Genomic DNA, 16652 nt, shown 5'->3' with positions numbered 1-16652 from the left:
CACCCATTCATCCATCCATCCATCCATTCACCTATGCATTCATCCATCCATTTTCTTTAATGTTGGTAATTCAAGCAATGCTAGCTTCTGAGGTTGAATTTCCCAGAAGCAGACCCTGAGATCAAGATTTGAGTGCAATTTGCTTTTGGAGAATTCATCTCTGGTAATACCAATAGGGCAGTGGAGAATTGAGGCAGGAAATGTAAAGATAATAAAAGGTGTGTTAATGACTAGGTTTCCACTGTGGGTGAAGTTATCCTGCTGGATACCTATGGGAAATTGCATGGAACATGCCTTAAAGTTGTAACCCGTAAGCGGCGAGGAAGCTGGGATATTTATCCTCCAACTCACATTTGTCATTGGATGCGAGTTGCTCCAGGAGACATTAACTCCCCAGCATTTCTGGCCTGCCATGCATATTGACCAAGCAAGTTCCTGTGGCTAGAGAAAGTCCTTTAACAGTCATAGGGGCTTGCAGTAAAAGGTGTAGGTGTGAATGGTGAGGGACTAGGATGTATGGGCAGAAACGGAAGTATCTGCTACAGCCTGGTAGCATAAAATAAAACAAAATTGGAATCATCACATACATATAATCTTTTTCTTTCTCACCTAATACAATGCTGGGAGAATTTCACATATCTTTAAATGTTATTTGAGAAAATGACTTTTAATGGCTGCCTAGCATTTCATTTTATGGATATACCACAATTTATCTAACCAATTCCCTGTTTGGGGGCATATAAGTTGTTTCTAATTTTGCAGTATTTAAAATAATTCAATAATAAATACCTTTGTACACACTTCTTTCTTATATCTCTAGTTATTTCTTTAGGATAAATTAATCAGGGACAATCTTGGTAATTATCTAAAGCAGTGATTACTAATTCCATGGCTGAAATTGACAGAAAACTTAATATTTTTTATCCTGATGGGGGTCTCAAGACCTGGAAGTGACATAACTTATTTTCCATTATGAATCTTCTGTTATACTGGAAACCTTTATTATCGTCTAGCCAAGGTGACAAGTTTATCTCCATATCATCAAATGAGTTTATTTACTTCAAGAAGCAAGAGGTGAACACCTTCTCTATAAGAAGCTCATTAACAAACTTGGTTTCTTTCTCCACAAACATCATCTCATGCAGGCTTAAGGTAAGATGGTTAGAGTCCTTAGAATTTTACATTTTGCTTGTCTGAGGGAAAATATACCGAATTCTATTTCCCATTATCTAACAGCCTGGAATGCTTTCTTTCCTACTGAAATATCTCACGAAAGTCCTTAATAACCACCATTAACTTATATCCATTGGCCTTTTCTTAGTTTTCACTCCTCTGCTTCTTTGAAGTGCTGAGTGGTACCATGCATGAAGTTTTCTTACTTTTGTGAAGCCTACATTTTCCTGATTGTCCCACCTCTTCTCCATTTGGTTCTTCTAGGTCTCTCAGTCACTCCTCTCCTTCATTTCTTTTAAGTGTGGGCCTCCCCCACAGCTTAGCCCTGTGCTCCCATTCTTCCACTCTCTTGATGACCTTCTCTTCTTCCAGGACTTAACTTTTCTTTCCATGAAGATGACTCTTACAGCTCCATTCAAGGGTCACCTCTCTCTTCTTACACTGGGTTTAGCATAAAACTTCCTAATAGAAAACACCTCACACTCTGCACCATCAAATCCAAATTTATACTCTCTGTGTCAAAATGGTTTTCCTTATTAGTCTCTTTTTATCATCTTTAACTTCTTTTCCCTATTCAATCACTTGTAAATGCAAAGTCTTCTAAAAACTTTCCAAAAACCACCTTTCTAATTTTATTTATGACTTTTCTCCATCATAATTTTTTGCTCTACTCATCGTGTTTCAAACTGCCTGAACATTGCCTTCTTGAGTGTTTACTCAAATTAGTAGAATATATGAAATTTATTACTAGAATATATGAAATCCAAAAGTCTGGATTTGATTTTCAATGTGATGTTGACTGAATTTCTCTCAGCTCAGTCTTCTCAATCAGAATAATAGTAACCTTCACAGAGTTGGTGTAATGATTACATGATATAATACACATGAAAGTGGCTAGCACAGTGCTTGGCACGTTATAGGCTTGCAATAAACATTTGCATATCTCTTCATTCATTCCTCACTCTCATCCTTCAAAACTAACCTTTGTTATGAAAACATTTGTTCTGATAGCCCCCAAACTCTCTACTCTGACCTCCTCTATCTTTCATCTGACATGCATCGTGTATAAATGCGAAGCGTTAGCTGGCATTCTTTGAGTAGGCTTTCTCCAAATATATTAAATTCCTTAAAATAAGAAACGCTACTTCACACTTCTGTGTATAAAAGAAGTGCTAAAAATATTGAATTCAGAACCCCCTCAAATTATCCAATAAATTTTTTCCAGATTAGCACATTATAGTAGATGAGAAAACAGCAAAATATTACTTGTTCATTTTAATCACAAATCAAAAGGAAGGTCAGGAGACAAATGTTTTATTTCCACAGTAAAATGGTACATTACTGAATGTAAGTTCCTTTTGATATAAGTATGAGTCAAAAATACGTACATGTGGTGATGTAAAGGAGTTACACACTTTGGCATATTTATCAGAAGCAGTACATGAATGTTTTGTAAATTATCTAGCATTTTCTAAATTGACATTATCCTACATCTTATAATCTGATAAGAAAGATAAGTAGCTTTCTTTGATCTGTCATTTACAGACTATTTGTTTTTGTTCAAATGACTTGGCATTAGAGTTTATTGTCATCCTTGTGTTTGCAATACATTGAATAGTTAGAAGCTGGTGAATGCAGTTATTTTATTTCTAAGATTATGATCAAATCATTGGCATTGGCTTATGAAGTTTTAGGAGAAAATAACTTTTTAATGATTTACATCACTAACATCTGGCTTACCCAACTTCTTCTAAAACAATTGACTTCAAAATAATCCGTATAAATTCTAGATGTGGTTTCTTACTATTGAAATCCTTCCCAAGAAGATAATTGCACAACATTTTAAAGTATCCAAATGAACCATTGAAATTGCAGCTCTAGTAAAATGGAGCCTTTTTGGAGTGGTATGTCCTCCTAGATGGACATTAATGGGACAAAAGTGCAAGACATTCTGTGGGATGGGTAGGCTAATCGTGATTCCTTAACAGTAGACAGTAAATGTTGTATAGATGTGGTAAGCAGAGTGGCAAGAGCTTTCCTGCTTTCTTCCAGAACAGTGGTTTTTAAGTTGCTTCTAGGAGACCTAAGGTTCTGAGGAGATGTTATGGGGGCTGCACAGCAGGGGATGGGCACTGTGTGTGGCAGGGAGAGGGCTGTGGAGGACCAGCTGGATGCTTCAAGCTCCTTTCCTCCCCTGCTTCAACTTTCTCAATGACTCATATCTGTTTTATATGCAGAGCTTCTGAGCCAGGTAATATTTGGAATAAAAGTTCTGCTACTGAAAAAAAGAGTGGTTGCTCCTCTTTGTTTCAGAACCCAAGTAAAAATCTTTCAAATGAGCGGGCCACTATACTTAGAGATGGAAATAAACGTTTTATCCAATTTCTTCACTTGCCTTTAATTGGGCCAGTAATATGCCTTGGGAAGAAAATGAAGAAGCCCAATGCTGGAAACTGTTTGCTTGAAGGGTCTTTTCAAATTGTACACTTAGCCAAGGATTGCATCAAATTAAATATTACCCTGCTCACCATCCTCACTCTAACTCACGCACTGGTTTCTTGTCTAGGCAGGTCTCTTGATTGCTGTCTTCCAGTTTGAGAAACAGACAGAGAGGCTTGTGCTCAATGTTTAGTGACGTGCTGCTCTTCAAATCTTAAGGCATTGACCTTCAAGTCCTCTGCTCCTGCCACATCTCTTGGTGGGAAATCATTGTAGAAGGCAATGCAGGCCTTACAATTTCATGAATAATGTTACTAAGCATCCCACCCTTGCTGCCCAGCCATTGCCATTTCTTATCTCCTATCCTAGATCCCAGCCATTGAGGATTCTTATCTCTTACCTCAGACCCCAGCCATTGACAATTCTTATCTCTTATCCTAGATCCCAGCCATTGATGATTCTTCTCTCCTATCCTAGAGCCAACATGTTGATCAATGAGTACACATTGTCTTGGCCATTCTCCATTAAAGCTAAGGAGTTCATCCAGAACTTTCAGAAGAAGGGTGGTGCCCAGGACCCCCACCCCCATTTTCACCAGCACAGGAAGCTCTTATTACAAAATTACCAAGGATTCTATGCTTAATATTTCTGAGCTTTGGACTGTTTTATTACTTAGCTAGGAAAGTATCTACTTGAGCAGAGGGTTTGCAACTTAGAAACTCTTCAGTATATTAGTATAAAAGCCACTTTCCTGTGATTCACTCACTATGAACTGAGGCACTTTTGTTTTGGACTAGGAAAAGTTCGCTAAATCCATATATTAAAGCTGTGTTTCATGATATACAAATCCTCTGAGATGTTCAGTGAGAGTTTTTGTGGTCAAACATTGTGTTTCTCTTGGTGATTCAAAATGTATATCAGAAGAGCAAAGTGCTTAGAAGTATTTCTTAAACTTATTTGATCATATAATTTTTAAATTCTCCCTCCCTTCCTCTCTCCCTTCTTCCTTCTTTTCTTCCTTCCTTCTTTTCTTCTTAGAAATATTAAATATCTAGGACTCCATGGGAAAGATTTGGAAAACACTGTTCTTGCCTATTTAAGTAAAGTTTTTAGGGGTCAATTTCTACTTTTCTCTATAACTCCAAAGCCAGCACCATGTCTGGCACAAGGTGATTACTCAATAAATGTTTGTTACATTGAAGTGAACAAAAGAGTATATTAATAAGACGCCAAACATTATGTTGAAAGTCATTTTCAAAAATCACACCAGGGGCTGGCCTGGCGGCATAGTGGTTAAGTTTGCGCACTCCACTTGGGTGGCCTGGGGTTCGTGGCTTCAGATCCCACGCATGGACCTACGCACCGCTCCTCAGGCCATGCTGCGGCAGGCGTCCCACATATAAAGTAGAGGAAGATGGGCACAGATGTTAGCTCAGGGCTAATCTTCCTCACCAAAAAAAATATATATATATCACACCAGTTATTTGGTGCCAAGTGTTTGGCAGTTTTACAGAAATGAATTATTTTAAAATTAAATTTGATTAATCCTCTTTGGGTATATGGATCAGAATCACAAGATGTCCGATTTGGGATAAGCCCCAGTAGGTATCTAGTCATCATTTTAGAGACAGGGCACAGACAAAGATAAGGTATTATCTTTCAGAGTGAATTTATAAAGAGACTGAAAGAATCACCTCAAGCAATTTAAGTATAGTTTTGGAGATGTGAGCCCTGGGCTCAACCCAGGTGGGCTCAAACCCTGACTCTGCCACTTGCTGGCTGAGGGAATGTGGGCAAACATATCAGTGCCTCAGTTTCCCCTTTTGTAAATAGTGATGGTAATTGTACTCTCCTCATAAGAGTCATTGTGATGACTAAATGAGATGAAACAAGTAAACAGCCAAGTACAGTATTTGGCACATGGAAACAATATTAGATATTAATACTATTGGGCCAGCCCCATGGAGTGCGGGCGCTCCGCTACTGGCGGCCCGGGTTCAGATCCCGGGCACACACCAACCCACCGCTTCTCCGGCCATGCTGAGGCCGCATTCCACATACAGCAACTAGAAAGATGTGCAACTACGACATACAACTATCTACTGGGGCTTGGGGAAAAAAAAGGAGGAGGATTGGCAATAGACGTTAGCTCAGAGCTGGTCTTCCTCAGCAAAAAGAGGAGGATTAGCATGGATGTTAGCTCAGGGCTGATCTTCCTCAAAAAAAAAAAAAGATAATAATACTATTAAATACATTATCAGCCAAGATTGCATAGTCAATATGAAATTAGAGGTGACACTAATTCTAGAGAGAATTTGGGAGACGTTAAGATTGGAAATACGGATGGGGAGGAAGAAATTGTATAACTGAGGTCTCTGTATTGATAGCCCCCAGTACTGGGCCATTTGTAGCATTTTTTTTGGAGGAAAGTCAATTGTGGTTTGAAGGTACAACTCATAAATCCTCCCAGGGTGGAGTGGTAGGTGGGCATTTTACTTGTTCGGGTATTTTGTGGGCTCAGGTAGAATCCTTTCTGTTTACTCAGAAGTCCCTGGGAGACTGCATTATTTTTTGAGAAACCACAGGAAAAAGAAAGTGCCTTCTCTGTCAGGCCAGCAAGCACGAACCACCATTCCCTACCTGAATGGGTAGGCGAACGCTATGTCAATGCTGAGGTTACTTTCCGTCTTGTTGACACAGTCCACACTCAGCCGCAGGCCTCCAGAATAGCCACCGCATGTTGCAAATGCAAAGATTGCAAAAAGCTGTGGAGAACAAAGAAACAAAAGAAAAGGCAGCTATTAGAATGATGTTGATCTAATGAGATATATCTATAGGAGCTTAGTGTCTGGATTGACAGAGGTTATTGTTCTTCTGAAATGTGGCATCATATTTGGTTCAGGCCAGAAGATGAAGGCTGGGATGATGGTGGAGACTAGGGAGGTGGTGTCTGGCAAGCTGGAACAATTATGCCTGGAGAAATATTAAACACAAGGACAAAATAACTGTGTTTGAGTGTGTAAAGAGCTGTCACGCCTCAGAAGGTAGAGATATAATCTCACATCAAAGGGTCTGGAAAGCTACACACCAAAGTATTAATGATGGATGTCTCCCAGTGGGAAGAATTTGGGGTGTCTCCTTGCTTTCTTCTTTTTGTTTATCTATATTTTCTGCAATGCCTAGCCCTGGTGGTCTAGTGGTTAAGATTTGGCGCTCTCACTGCTGTGGCCCGAGTTCGTTTCCCAATTAGGGAACCACACCACCCGTCTGTGGGTTGTCATACTGGGGCAGCTGCATGTTGCTGTGATGCTGGAAGTTATGCCACTGCTATTTCAAATACCAGCAGGGTCATCCATGGCGGACAGGTTTCAGTAGAGCTTCCAGACTAAGACAGAGCAGGAAGAAGGACCTGGCCACACACTTCTGAAAAAATGGGCTGTGCAAACTCTATGAACAGCAGCAGAGCATTGTCTGGTACAGTGCTGGAAGGTGAGAGGGTGGCTCAAAAAGACCAGGCAAGGTTCCGCTCTGCTGTACACAGGGTCGCTAGGAGTCAGAATGGACTCCACGGCCCTAACAACAAATTTTCTGCAATAAACATGTTTTATCTTTTGGAATAATATAGATTTTTAAAAAGGCATAGTCAGAGAATTTTAGAGCTAAACGGTGGAGGAAGAACAGGTGAGTATCTAAGAGATGCTACTTCAGAGCACAAGATTTCAGTATATGTCAGGCTCAAACTCCCCTTAGTAGTTACATCTCTGTGTTAGTTGCTCTTTCTAAGTCAGCTATTAAAAGGTTCCACTGGTTACCAATTAACGTCACAGTCTATCCTGGTGTAGAACATGGATCTGTGGGAATCAGATAGTGAAAATTAGGAGCAGGAATTCAGAGAAGTCTTCAAGAAAGAAGATACATCTGGGAGGATGGGGATGGCCTAAGATGCGAAGTAAGCGAACGCCAGACTTTGTCCACTTAGTTTGGCTAAATTCAAGAGAATTTCCTGTTCATTTCCCAAGAAAGTCAATCAAGAGCACTTAACACTAACCCGTGCTGTAATACTCCCATTTATTTTGTTTTAATTTTGGAATTCAGCTTCTTACAGTAGCTTAAGGTCCCTATTAGGAACATTAGCTCACTTCGCATAATGAGGGGAATTATTGCATAAGGGTTAAGTGCATGGGCTCTGGAATGTGACCTTGGGAAGGATGCTTAATTTCCCCATGCCTTGGTTTCCTTATAGGAAAATAGTGTTGATAACTCCTCTGGGTCATTTTGCTATTCAAGATATGAGGCAGAGAGTTGCTATGGGCAAGAAGGCGGCTGGAGCTGGCAGTGTCACCAAGTCCATTCAGAAAGTTCAGAAGGTGAAAGGAATATTATCCATAACACCTGCCACCTCGGTCTTAGCGGTGGAAGAAGAGCCTCAGAGCTGTGTGTCTCGATTGGCTATTTAACTTTAATAGGAAAAGACTGGTTAATGATAAAACCTTCACAGGGAAAGCAATATTTTTTGGACCATTTTTGTGTGTGTATTGCAGTTTTGTTATTAGTTTTAAAAACCAGTATTTTAAAAATGGAAACAGCCTGACCAAAAGATATAGTTGATGTAATAAGAGTAAGCGTTAATGTGTGTAAAGCATTTAGAACAGACCCTGGCGCAGAATAAGCACTCAATAAATGTTAATGAATAAATGTTACTGTACATAGATGTGGATGAGCTCCTTGGTAAGATGTTCCAGGCCATAAAACAGGAAATTTAGACTTACTCCCTAGCTAAATCTATACGAACATCAGCCCCAGTGACCCAACAGCCGAGCACTCCAGAGAAACTGATCTTTTTTGCTTTGTTTGCTTTTCCTCCTAGTTTGACTCAGTGCTGGCACTTGAGGAGGCATCAGAAGCTACTCCAACCCACTCTGCAATCTGGGAGTTATGCACACAGAACACCAGGACTGAAGGGAACCTGCTCTTTATCCCTGTGGCGTGGAGTTGCTCACCACTCATGACCAAATGCTCTCTTTCTGTCAGCTCTTAGTATTGGCAGGAACAGGAGGAAGTGATTTTAATTGTTCAATGCTTAAATCTAGGTTTCACTATGTAACACTGGATGTCTTGGCCCTTTGCATCATGTCATGATAGCGCCTTTGCTAAGACTTCTTCCAGAAGAAAGAATGGAGTAATGGAGCCCAAAGCCTTGCTACAGCTGTGGACATGGCCCTCCCCCTGTCCAAGCTTCCTCACCTGTAAAACAGAGATATCTTCTGTACCTTCTGGAATCATTGAGGGAATTAAATGAGATGGAGTATGTGTTTATGTGTAGCCCCTCCCCCTCAATTCCTGCAGAGATTTGTGTGGTATTTACACATGTGCACTTCTCTGGGGCAAGAGTCCTAAGTGTGTAATCAGCCCTTGTACACATGAAGGTAAGGAGGAACTGTCCACTGTAGCCATTAGTAAGTACCTACTGTGGGCCAGGTATTGAGGGACTTAACATATGCAATCATATCTCCTCTTGACAACAATGTTGCGTGTGTGTGTGCATTTGTATATATGTGTGTGTATGAAGCTTACTACTCCTATATTAAAGATGTGGCAGAATAGCATAATGACTTCAAACAGTTGCATTTAAAAAAATTCCTTGAAACATTAAAATGTATAAAGTTAGAGTTGATGGGCATAAAGACGAATCTTGTTAATTTCGGTGCTTAATGGCTATAAAGAAACCACCCTTGGTTTTTCATCTTATATTAAAGTGCTTTAAATACAGCAAGGTATTATTAACACTACCATGTAATGAACTTAAGATGGAATGGTAATTACGTATATAACTAGTTCAAAATGTGAGATGCATGGAAGGAAGGTATTAGACTATTGAAACCACACACACTACTAATTTTTCTAACTTCTATTGAGCTCTGAAAACATAAGACATTGTATTCGAGTTAAATATGATATTTATGGGCTTTCTGGTTAAGTTTCTCCCTTCCTCATAGTCCTCACTGATTAAAGGGAAATCATACTGTGTGACCAATATCAAATTCGTATGGGTTTGATGAGAATTAAACAGATAACGTCTGTATAACACCGGAAGAGTCAGATCCTGCTGAGTGAATAACGTATCACAGGGATGGTTGATTTCATGTTTAGGACAGTGAAATCAACTCCTTCAGAGTCTATCAGGTAGGGTCCTGGCCCTAGAATGAGAATACATCAAGACCCAGTGGAGAGAGGGGCTGAAAGCTCTTCGGAGCGTCAAAATTCTCTTGGTGTGGCAGAGACACGTAGAGTGGGGGGGAACTCTGGAAATCCTCCCACCGATCCCCCTCCATTAGCCCGCCCAGCCGCTCCACCCCAGGTGGCAGAGCGGGGCAGTTCTGGAGTCAGACAGACCCGAGCTTGAGTCCAATCCTAGCTGTCTGACACTGACCAAGTTATTTAACTTCTCCGAACCGCAGTTCCTACATCTATTAAATCAGGGCTAATTCACTGGTTCATTCAGCAGATGTTTAATGGTGTACTTACCAGGTGCCAGCTGGTGGGGAACAGAAACATAAAAAAGTCAGAGAAAAGACAAAGATAAAGAAGGTCCCTGCCCACTACAGAGCTTAAGGCTGGATGGGGGAGACAGAAACTCAAAGAACATACAAATGAAATAATGACAAATTATGTTAAGTGTTTTGAGGGGAAGCTATTCTAGACAGGGAGTTATACCTGAGGATGTCATATTTAAGCTAAGACCTTGAGGATGAATGAGAGGAAGCAAAAGGGGAGGGGGTTGTGGGTGGAGGGAAGTGCCCTGAGGGAACAGCTTAAGCGAAAGCCCCAAGAGAAGAAAAGCTTGACAAGTTCAAGGAGCCAGTGGAAGGTCAAGGCGGCAGCTGGATGGTGAAAGAGGTTGAGAATAATAGTTTTTCCCTCACATGATTCTGCGTACATTAGCTGAGAGAACACATGTAAAGCATCAGGCTCACAGCCCTCAATAAACGTTCAAGTGTCTGCTTCTCCTTCTCCCTCTCCTGCTAGTACTACTACTGCTATTACTACTACACTATTTTTTTTTTTTTACTGAGGAAGATTGGCCCTGAGCTAACATCTGTGCCAATCTTCCTCTATTTTGTATGTGGGTCGCCACCACAGCATGGCCACCAATGAGTGGTGTAGGTCTGTGCCCGGGAACTGAACCTGGGCCACTGAAGTAGAGCATGCCAAACTTAACCACTAGGCCACGGGGCCGGCCCACTACTACACTATTGAAGAAACTGGGAACTAGAGAGGAAAATTCACTTGCCCCAAATCAGCTAGAGCAGAATTGGAAATAGAATCCTGGTCTCTAGACTTCCTGTATCAGCATTCTAATTAGCTCTAGAACAACAGGAAGAACAATCTCTGACCACCTGGTAGAAGTTGCTGACCGACAAATGGTCCAGTCTTCTTCGCTCAGAAATGCACCATGGTGCTTTAGTGGTCTGAGGTTCTCCATGTTTCCCCTGAGTGTCTCACAAACACATACCTGCAAGCTCACTAGCCAAGCAGGACTGGTGCTTTGTTTTCTCTTTCTCCTCCCTCTCTCCTTCCTTCTCTCTCTCCCTCCCTCCCTTTAATCTCCCCTTCCTTCCTCCCTTCCATCCTCCCTCCTTTCCTTCCTTCCTCCCTTCCTTCTCTCCCTCCTTCTCTCTTTCCTTCTCTCTCTCTCTTCCTCCCTCCCTCCCTCCCTCCCTCCCTTCCTCCCTCCCTTCCTTTCTTGCTTCCTCTTTTCACCTTGATGGGGGGAGGATTTTAGCAGGAGGATCTTGGATGATGCTGTAAAGAGACACAAACTTCTGGGGCCAGCCCAGCGACTTAGCGGTTAAGTGCGTGTGCTCCGCTCCTGGCGGCCCGGGTTCAGATCCCGGGCGCACACTGACGCACCGCTTCTCCCTTCTCCGGCCATGCTGAGGCCGCGTCCCACATACAGCAACTAGCAGGATGTGCAACTATGACATACAACTATCTACTGGGGCTTTGGGGGAAAAAAAAGGAGGAGGATTGGCAATAGATGTTAGCTCAGAACTGGTCTTCCTCAGCAAAAAGAGAAGGATTAGCATGGATATTAGCTCAGGGCTGATCTCACTCACAAAAAAAAAAAAAAGAGAGAGAGAGAGACACACAAACTTCCTTAGATTGACGACTGTTGCTCTAAGGCCCGTTAATGCTAGCAAGAGGAAGGTTTGTGTGTCTTGTCGATGCTTGGCTCTGCAAGACTAATGCTGATTCCTAAGACAGACTTCCTTCTGGAAGATGGAAAAGATGGGAAAACTCTGCTATGCAGCCAAGATGGAAGGAGAACTGGAGGTGGGTCCTGGAAGTCTAAGGAGGGAAGAAAGCCTGAGGAGACCGGATGTGTAGGGTGTAGAAAGATGAAAGAGAGGGACTAGAGAGAAAGGCCTCCGTCTGAGGCTGACTCTGCAATGACTACAAGCAACTTGATGACAGATGTAAAGACATGGTGTTTGTGTGTGTGCACGTGCACGTGCGTGTTATTTTCTCCAAACTCTGGGCTCCATGTGTTCATCCTCAGCCAACACTGCCTTCTTTCTGGTAATGCAGTCTTCTTGCTCATCTTTCTAGACATTGAGGGCACAACCCAGCGGCCAAAGTCCATTTACCCAATCAAGTGAAATGATGACACCTCTGTGTTCCCATCCTTCCTCAAGCTCCCAATTCTCCTCAAATACAGCAGCTACCTCACTCTCCAGCATGTCCTAAGATAATCAATATCATAACCACCGGCCCAATCATTCACTTCTCTTGAGTTGAGGAGACTGAAATAAGTCTCCTGCAATGAACTCTCTTTTCACTACTGTGTTGGATCATCTACGGCTCTGTTCCTAACAACAAAAAATTACTCTCTAAATGGACAAAATTAGCCAGCAGAGATTTCCCTTCTATGCAGCCTGATTAGAAATATATTCAGGTGAAAGAACAGAAGCATTGCTTTGCATTTTCTGGCTTAATAAGCATCCATAAACCAAAATCCCCCAAAGTGGGAATATCTTTGCACAGTTAATGATACCAAAGGTTTTCCCCTCGAAAGAGGGCAAGCAGCTCCCTCCTTGGAACTAATTGAACCACACAAGGAATATCAATGAAAGCTGCTATTAATCCTTCTAGTTAATTTGCAAGGCATAGTTGAAAGCAATAGGTTGGAGGAGGACAGGAAGTGAGGCTGATTAATGGCTCCCATGGGGCTCTGTGGTCTACAGTGAAGTCAGGGAGGGATCATCTCCCGAGGCCTGGTATGCAACCCAGGCATGAAGGATGCCTTGGAAGAAATAAGGAAGAGTAAAGAGGCTGGTAGGAAAGAGATTGGGAGATTGGGACCAAGTATTGGTCCTCATATTGCCACCATGCTGTGTGTGCTGACAATCAGATCTCCAGAGGATAAAGCTTTGATTACCGTATTTGCCAATTTCCATGGTGTAAATACTCCCACTGGGGCCAGTTCCAAGCTACCAACAGGATAACTCTGAACCTTGACTGGGAAGACAGCTGCACAGTCAACTGTGCTCCAGCTTACCACTGCCACCAAGGGACTGTCCCTGACTCTCCCCTGGGGCAAGAACCTTTGGCTTATTACATTGATTTCACTCCTCTTCCATCAGGTAAAATTATTCTTTCATTAATTTATCCACTCAATCACTTATTCTCTTAGTTAGTATAGCAGAGGCTGTTGATGCCCTGCCCAGATCCTGTTAGCCCACTCTAGAGGCCACCTGCAGCTTCAAGGGACAGTCTTCATACACACCGAAGGCTTCCTCCTCAAACGCCCGAGTCTCTGCCGAGGGCTTTCTCAGGCAGCAGGATGAGCTCGGCCTGTGATTGGGGCATGGTGGAAGTCCCTGGGAGTCAATCCCCTGGCAGCTTCCAACCAACGTGGGATGGAAATTGGTGGATAAAACCCCAGTGTCCTTGCCCCTCCATGCGGAAATTCTGAGGCATGTTCAATACAGTTTCTCAGAGGATGCCCACTGGGACTGAGCCCCAGTTGCTCAGGGCAACATCTGCTCATTAACCCACCCTTGGCTGGCTTTCCTACTTTCCCTGTTGGCTTTCCTCCTTTCCCTGCTGAATTTCCCCAAACATTACTGTGCTTCTTGGACTCACCTCCCAAATAAACTTCTTCAGCCTAAATTGTTGTCTCAGGATCTGCTTTGGGGAAATGCAACTGAGACAGCTTTCAAACACTGGCCGAGCACCTGTTACTTCTCAGGCACTGCAATGGGCCCTAGGATTACATTAATAAAGGGAATCGTTACCTCCCAGTGCACTGTGTCTCATATCATCTCTCAGCTTCTGGCTTACCACACTCTCACCTCTCCAGCCCTCTCTAAATAAGCTGAGCAACTTTGCCAACAGGGAGTCTTCTTTGCCTACACAGCCTAGAGGAGGACTCCTGACCCCAGTCCACCTACACCCCGGTCCCTTTATTTCTTGTTTGTTTGTTTTTTTTTTTTACATGAGCAGATGTTTTAAAATCTGTATTTGTTTGGTATTATTTATTTACCTGTTTGTGTTTTGTTTGACCACTTTCCTGAGGAAAAGTAATATACTTGTCTTTGTTTACTGCTGAATCTGCCACCTTGCACAGCAATTGGCACGAAGGAGGTCCTCCCTAAATACTTGTTGACTAAATAAGTAAATACATTCCCTTCCCCCACCGCCAGGAAACTTGCTGTCTATTGAGGGTACAGATAAGTGCATGAACAGGCACTGTGACAGCATTTTACTGTGGTGGCAATAATTGAGGCACGTTAGAGGAAAATATGGTACATACTTACAGAGGAGTGGAGAGGATATGAGGAACAGCTGTCTGGAGGAATGGATAGCTAAGCAGAAACCAGAAAAGCATGCCAGATTTATCCAGGTAGGAGGGTAAGGAATAATGTTCTAGGCAGAGAGAGCAGCTAGTCAAAGACACTCAAATGAGCAAGTGAGGCACATTTGGGCTGTGCAGCTGGTGCAACTGGAGTAGACATTGTAAAGTGAAGGGAGGGAGTGACTCCGTTCAAGAGGAGACAAGGATGTGTTAGGTATGGTCTAGTAGGGATCAAAAACTATAGCCTTAAGGGGGCCGGCCCCGTGGCCTAGTGGTTATGTTTGGCACACTCCACTTCCGTGGCCTGGGTTCGGTTCCTGGGTGCAGACCTACACCTTGTCGATAGCCATGCTGTGGTGGTGACCCACATACAAAAATAGAGGAAGACTGGCAACAGATGTAGCTCAGGGTGACTCTTCCTCAGCAAAAACAACAACAACAACAACACAAAACACCAAAAAAAACCCTATGGCCCTGAGCCATATCCAGCCACATCTATTCATTTATGTATGGTCTATGGCTGCTTTTACACTGCAACAGTGGTGTTGAGTACTAAAAACAGAGACCCTATGGTCCACAAAGCCAAACATATTTACTATTGGGTCCTTACAGAAATAGTTTGTCAATGTGAAGAAACCTGGGTTTTATGAGGGGATTGGGTTTTCAGCGGGAGAGGAGCATGACAAAGTGACATTTCAGAAAGGCCACACTGGTTACAGTGGAGAGCAGGACTGAAAGAAAGCGGGACTAGATGCTGGAAGATGCGCAAGAGTCTTGCTTCCCCACAGTCTGCAAACCCTTTGCCAACAGGACCACACCTCTGTCATCTTTGTATCCTCATTGTGTCGAAACATCGTAGGTGGCTCCTAAATTTTATCAAGTGAACAAATATATGAATGATTGGGAAAGAGAAGAAGAGAGGAAGAAGTACTCGGAAAAGTACTTTTGGCACTGAAGAACAGAATAATAAACACTGTGATGATGATGATAATAACGACGACAATGATGATGGTAATAATAAAACAACCACAGTCGGTTCTCTGTGTCAGTCTCTTCAGTAAGTACATTACTTACACGAGCTCATTTAATCCTCTCAACAACTCTCTAAAGTAAAAACATAATCCCTCCTTCTACAGACGAGGAAACTGAGGTTAAACAGCATGCCAAGGTCACACGGTCTATTGGTAGGTGAAGTAGTCATGGTTTGAACTCGGATCCGCCTGTCTCTACTTCTTCCCAACTCTCCCAGGGCTATGAAGGAGTCTCTCTAACTGGAGCGTGCTATGGAAAGACTAATACAGAAATATCATTTATTGGCTTTTTAAGGCTTTCTCTGTCACATCAATGCGCAGAAAGCCGGGGAGGACTAAGCGAGGATCTGGAAGACGAAATGCTGATCATCCAAATGGATGCCAGCGGTAGCTCATGTATTTTGCCTCAGCAACACGAACCTTCACTCTACAGCATCACAAGACATCAGGGGAAGGAAAGTTAGAATCTGGCACGATAGGCACATTGGAAAAGTCTGATGTGAGTATGTTATGCCAATTACACTTGACAAGTCTTTTCTCCTAATGGTCAGCCACCCACAGCAAGGGGTGGTGGGTTTCTCACTTTCATACATCTCCATCATTCGACAGTTTATAGGTTAAATAGGCCCAATCCCTTCCCCTCCCCCCTCCTCTGATGAACCCCTATTGTCCCTTCTCTTTTTTTTTTTTTTTTTTTTTTTTTTAAAGATTTTATTTATTTATTTTTCCCCCAAAGCCCCGGTAGATAGTTGTATGTCATAGTTGCACATCCATTCTAGTTGCTGTATGTGGGACGCGGCCTCAGCACGGCCGGAGAAGCGGCGCGTCGGTGCTCGCCCGGGATCCGAACCCGGGCGGCCAGCAGCGGAGTGCGCGCACTTAACCGCTAAGCCACGGGGCCGGCCCTGTCCCTTCTCTTTTATGATTTGTCTTGGGCTGATGAGCCATTTGTTCTCAATATCCCCGAGGAACATTTCTGGAAACACAGTTGATTACGGGAGCTGATTACCTCAATAGTAGTCCTGGAAAAGCAAGGAACACACACTGTCAGGATATTTTCCGGTGCAAAAGGAGTGTCTGATTAACTGTGGCTTCCCTCACATCCTACTCGCTACCTAGGAGGCCCCCAGCAGACTGATGAACACCTCTAA

General features: G+C 42.7%; 1 protein-coding gene across 1 annotated transcript in view; it reads right to left on the bottom strand.

Moving 5' to 3' along the window:
• SYNPR (synaptoporin) overlaps positions 1–16652 on the bottom strand; it is a 283741-nt gene that overhangs the window by 100391 nt on the left and 166698 nt on the right. Inside the window, exon 3 of the mRNA XM_058562360.1 lies at positions 6253–6377. Within this exon, the coding sequence (XP_058418343.1) occupies positions 6253–6377 (125 nt within the window). The remainder of the gene's footprint in view (positions 1–6252; positions 6378–16652) is intronic.

Source organism: Diceros bicornis, chromosome 2 (assembly GCF_020826845.1).
Source record: "Diceros bicornis minor isolate mBicDic1 chromosome 2, mDicBic1.mat.cur, whole genome shotgun sequence".
Classification (NCBI taxonomy): domain Eukaryota; kingdom Metazoa; phylum Chordata; class Mammalia; order Perissodactyla; family Rhinocerotidae; genus Diceros; species Diceros bicornis.
The sequence above is the reverse complement of the archived record's forward strand: the minus strand, read 5'-3'. Positions and strand labels throughout refer to the sequence as shown.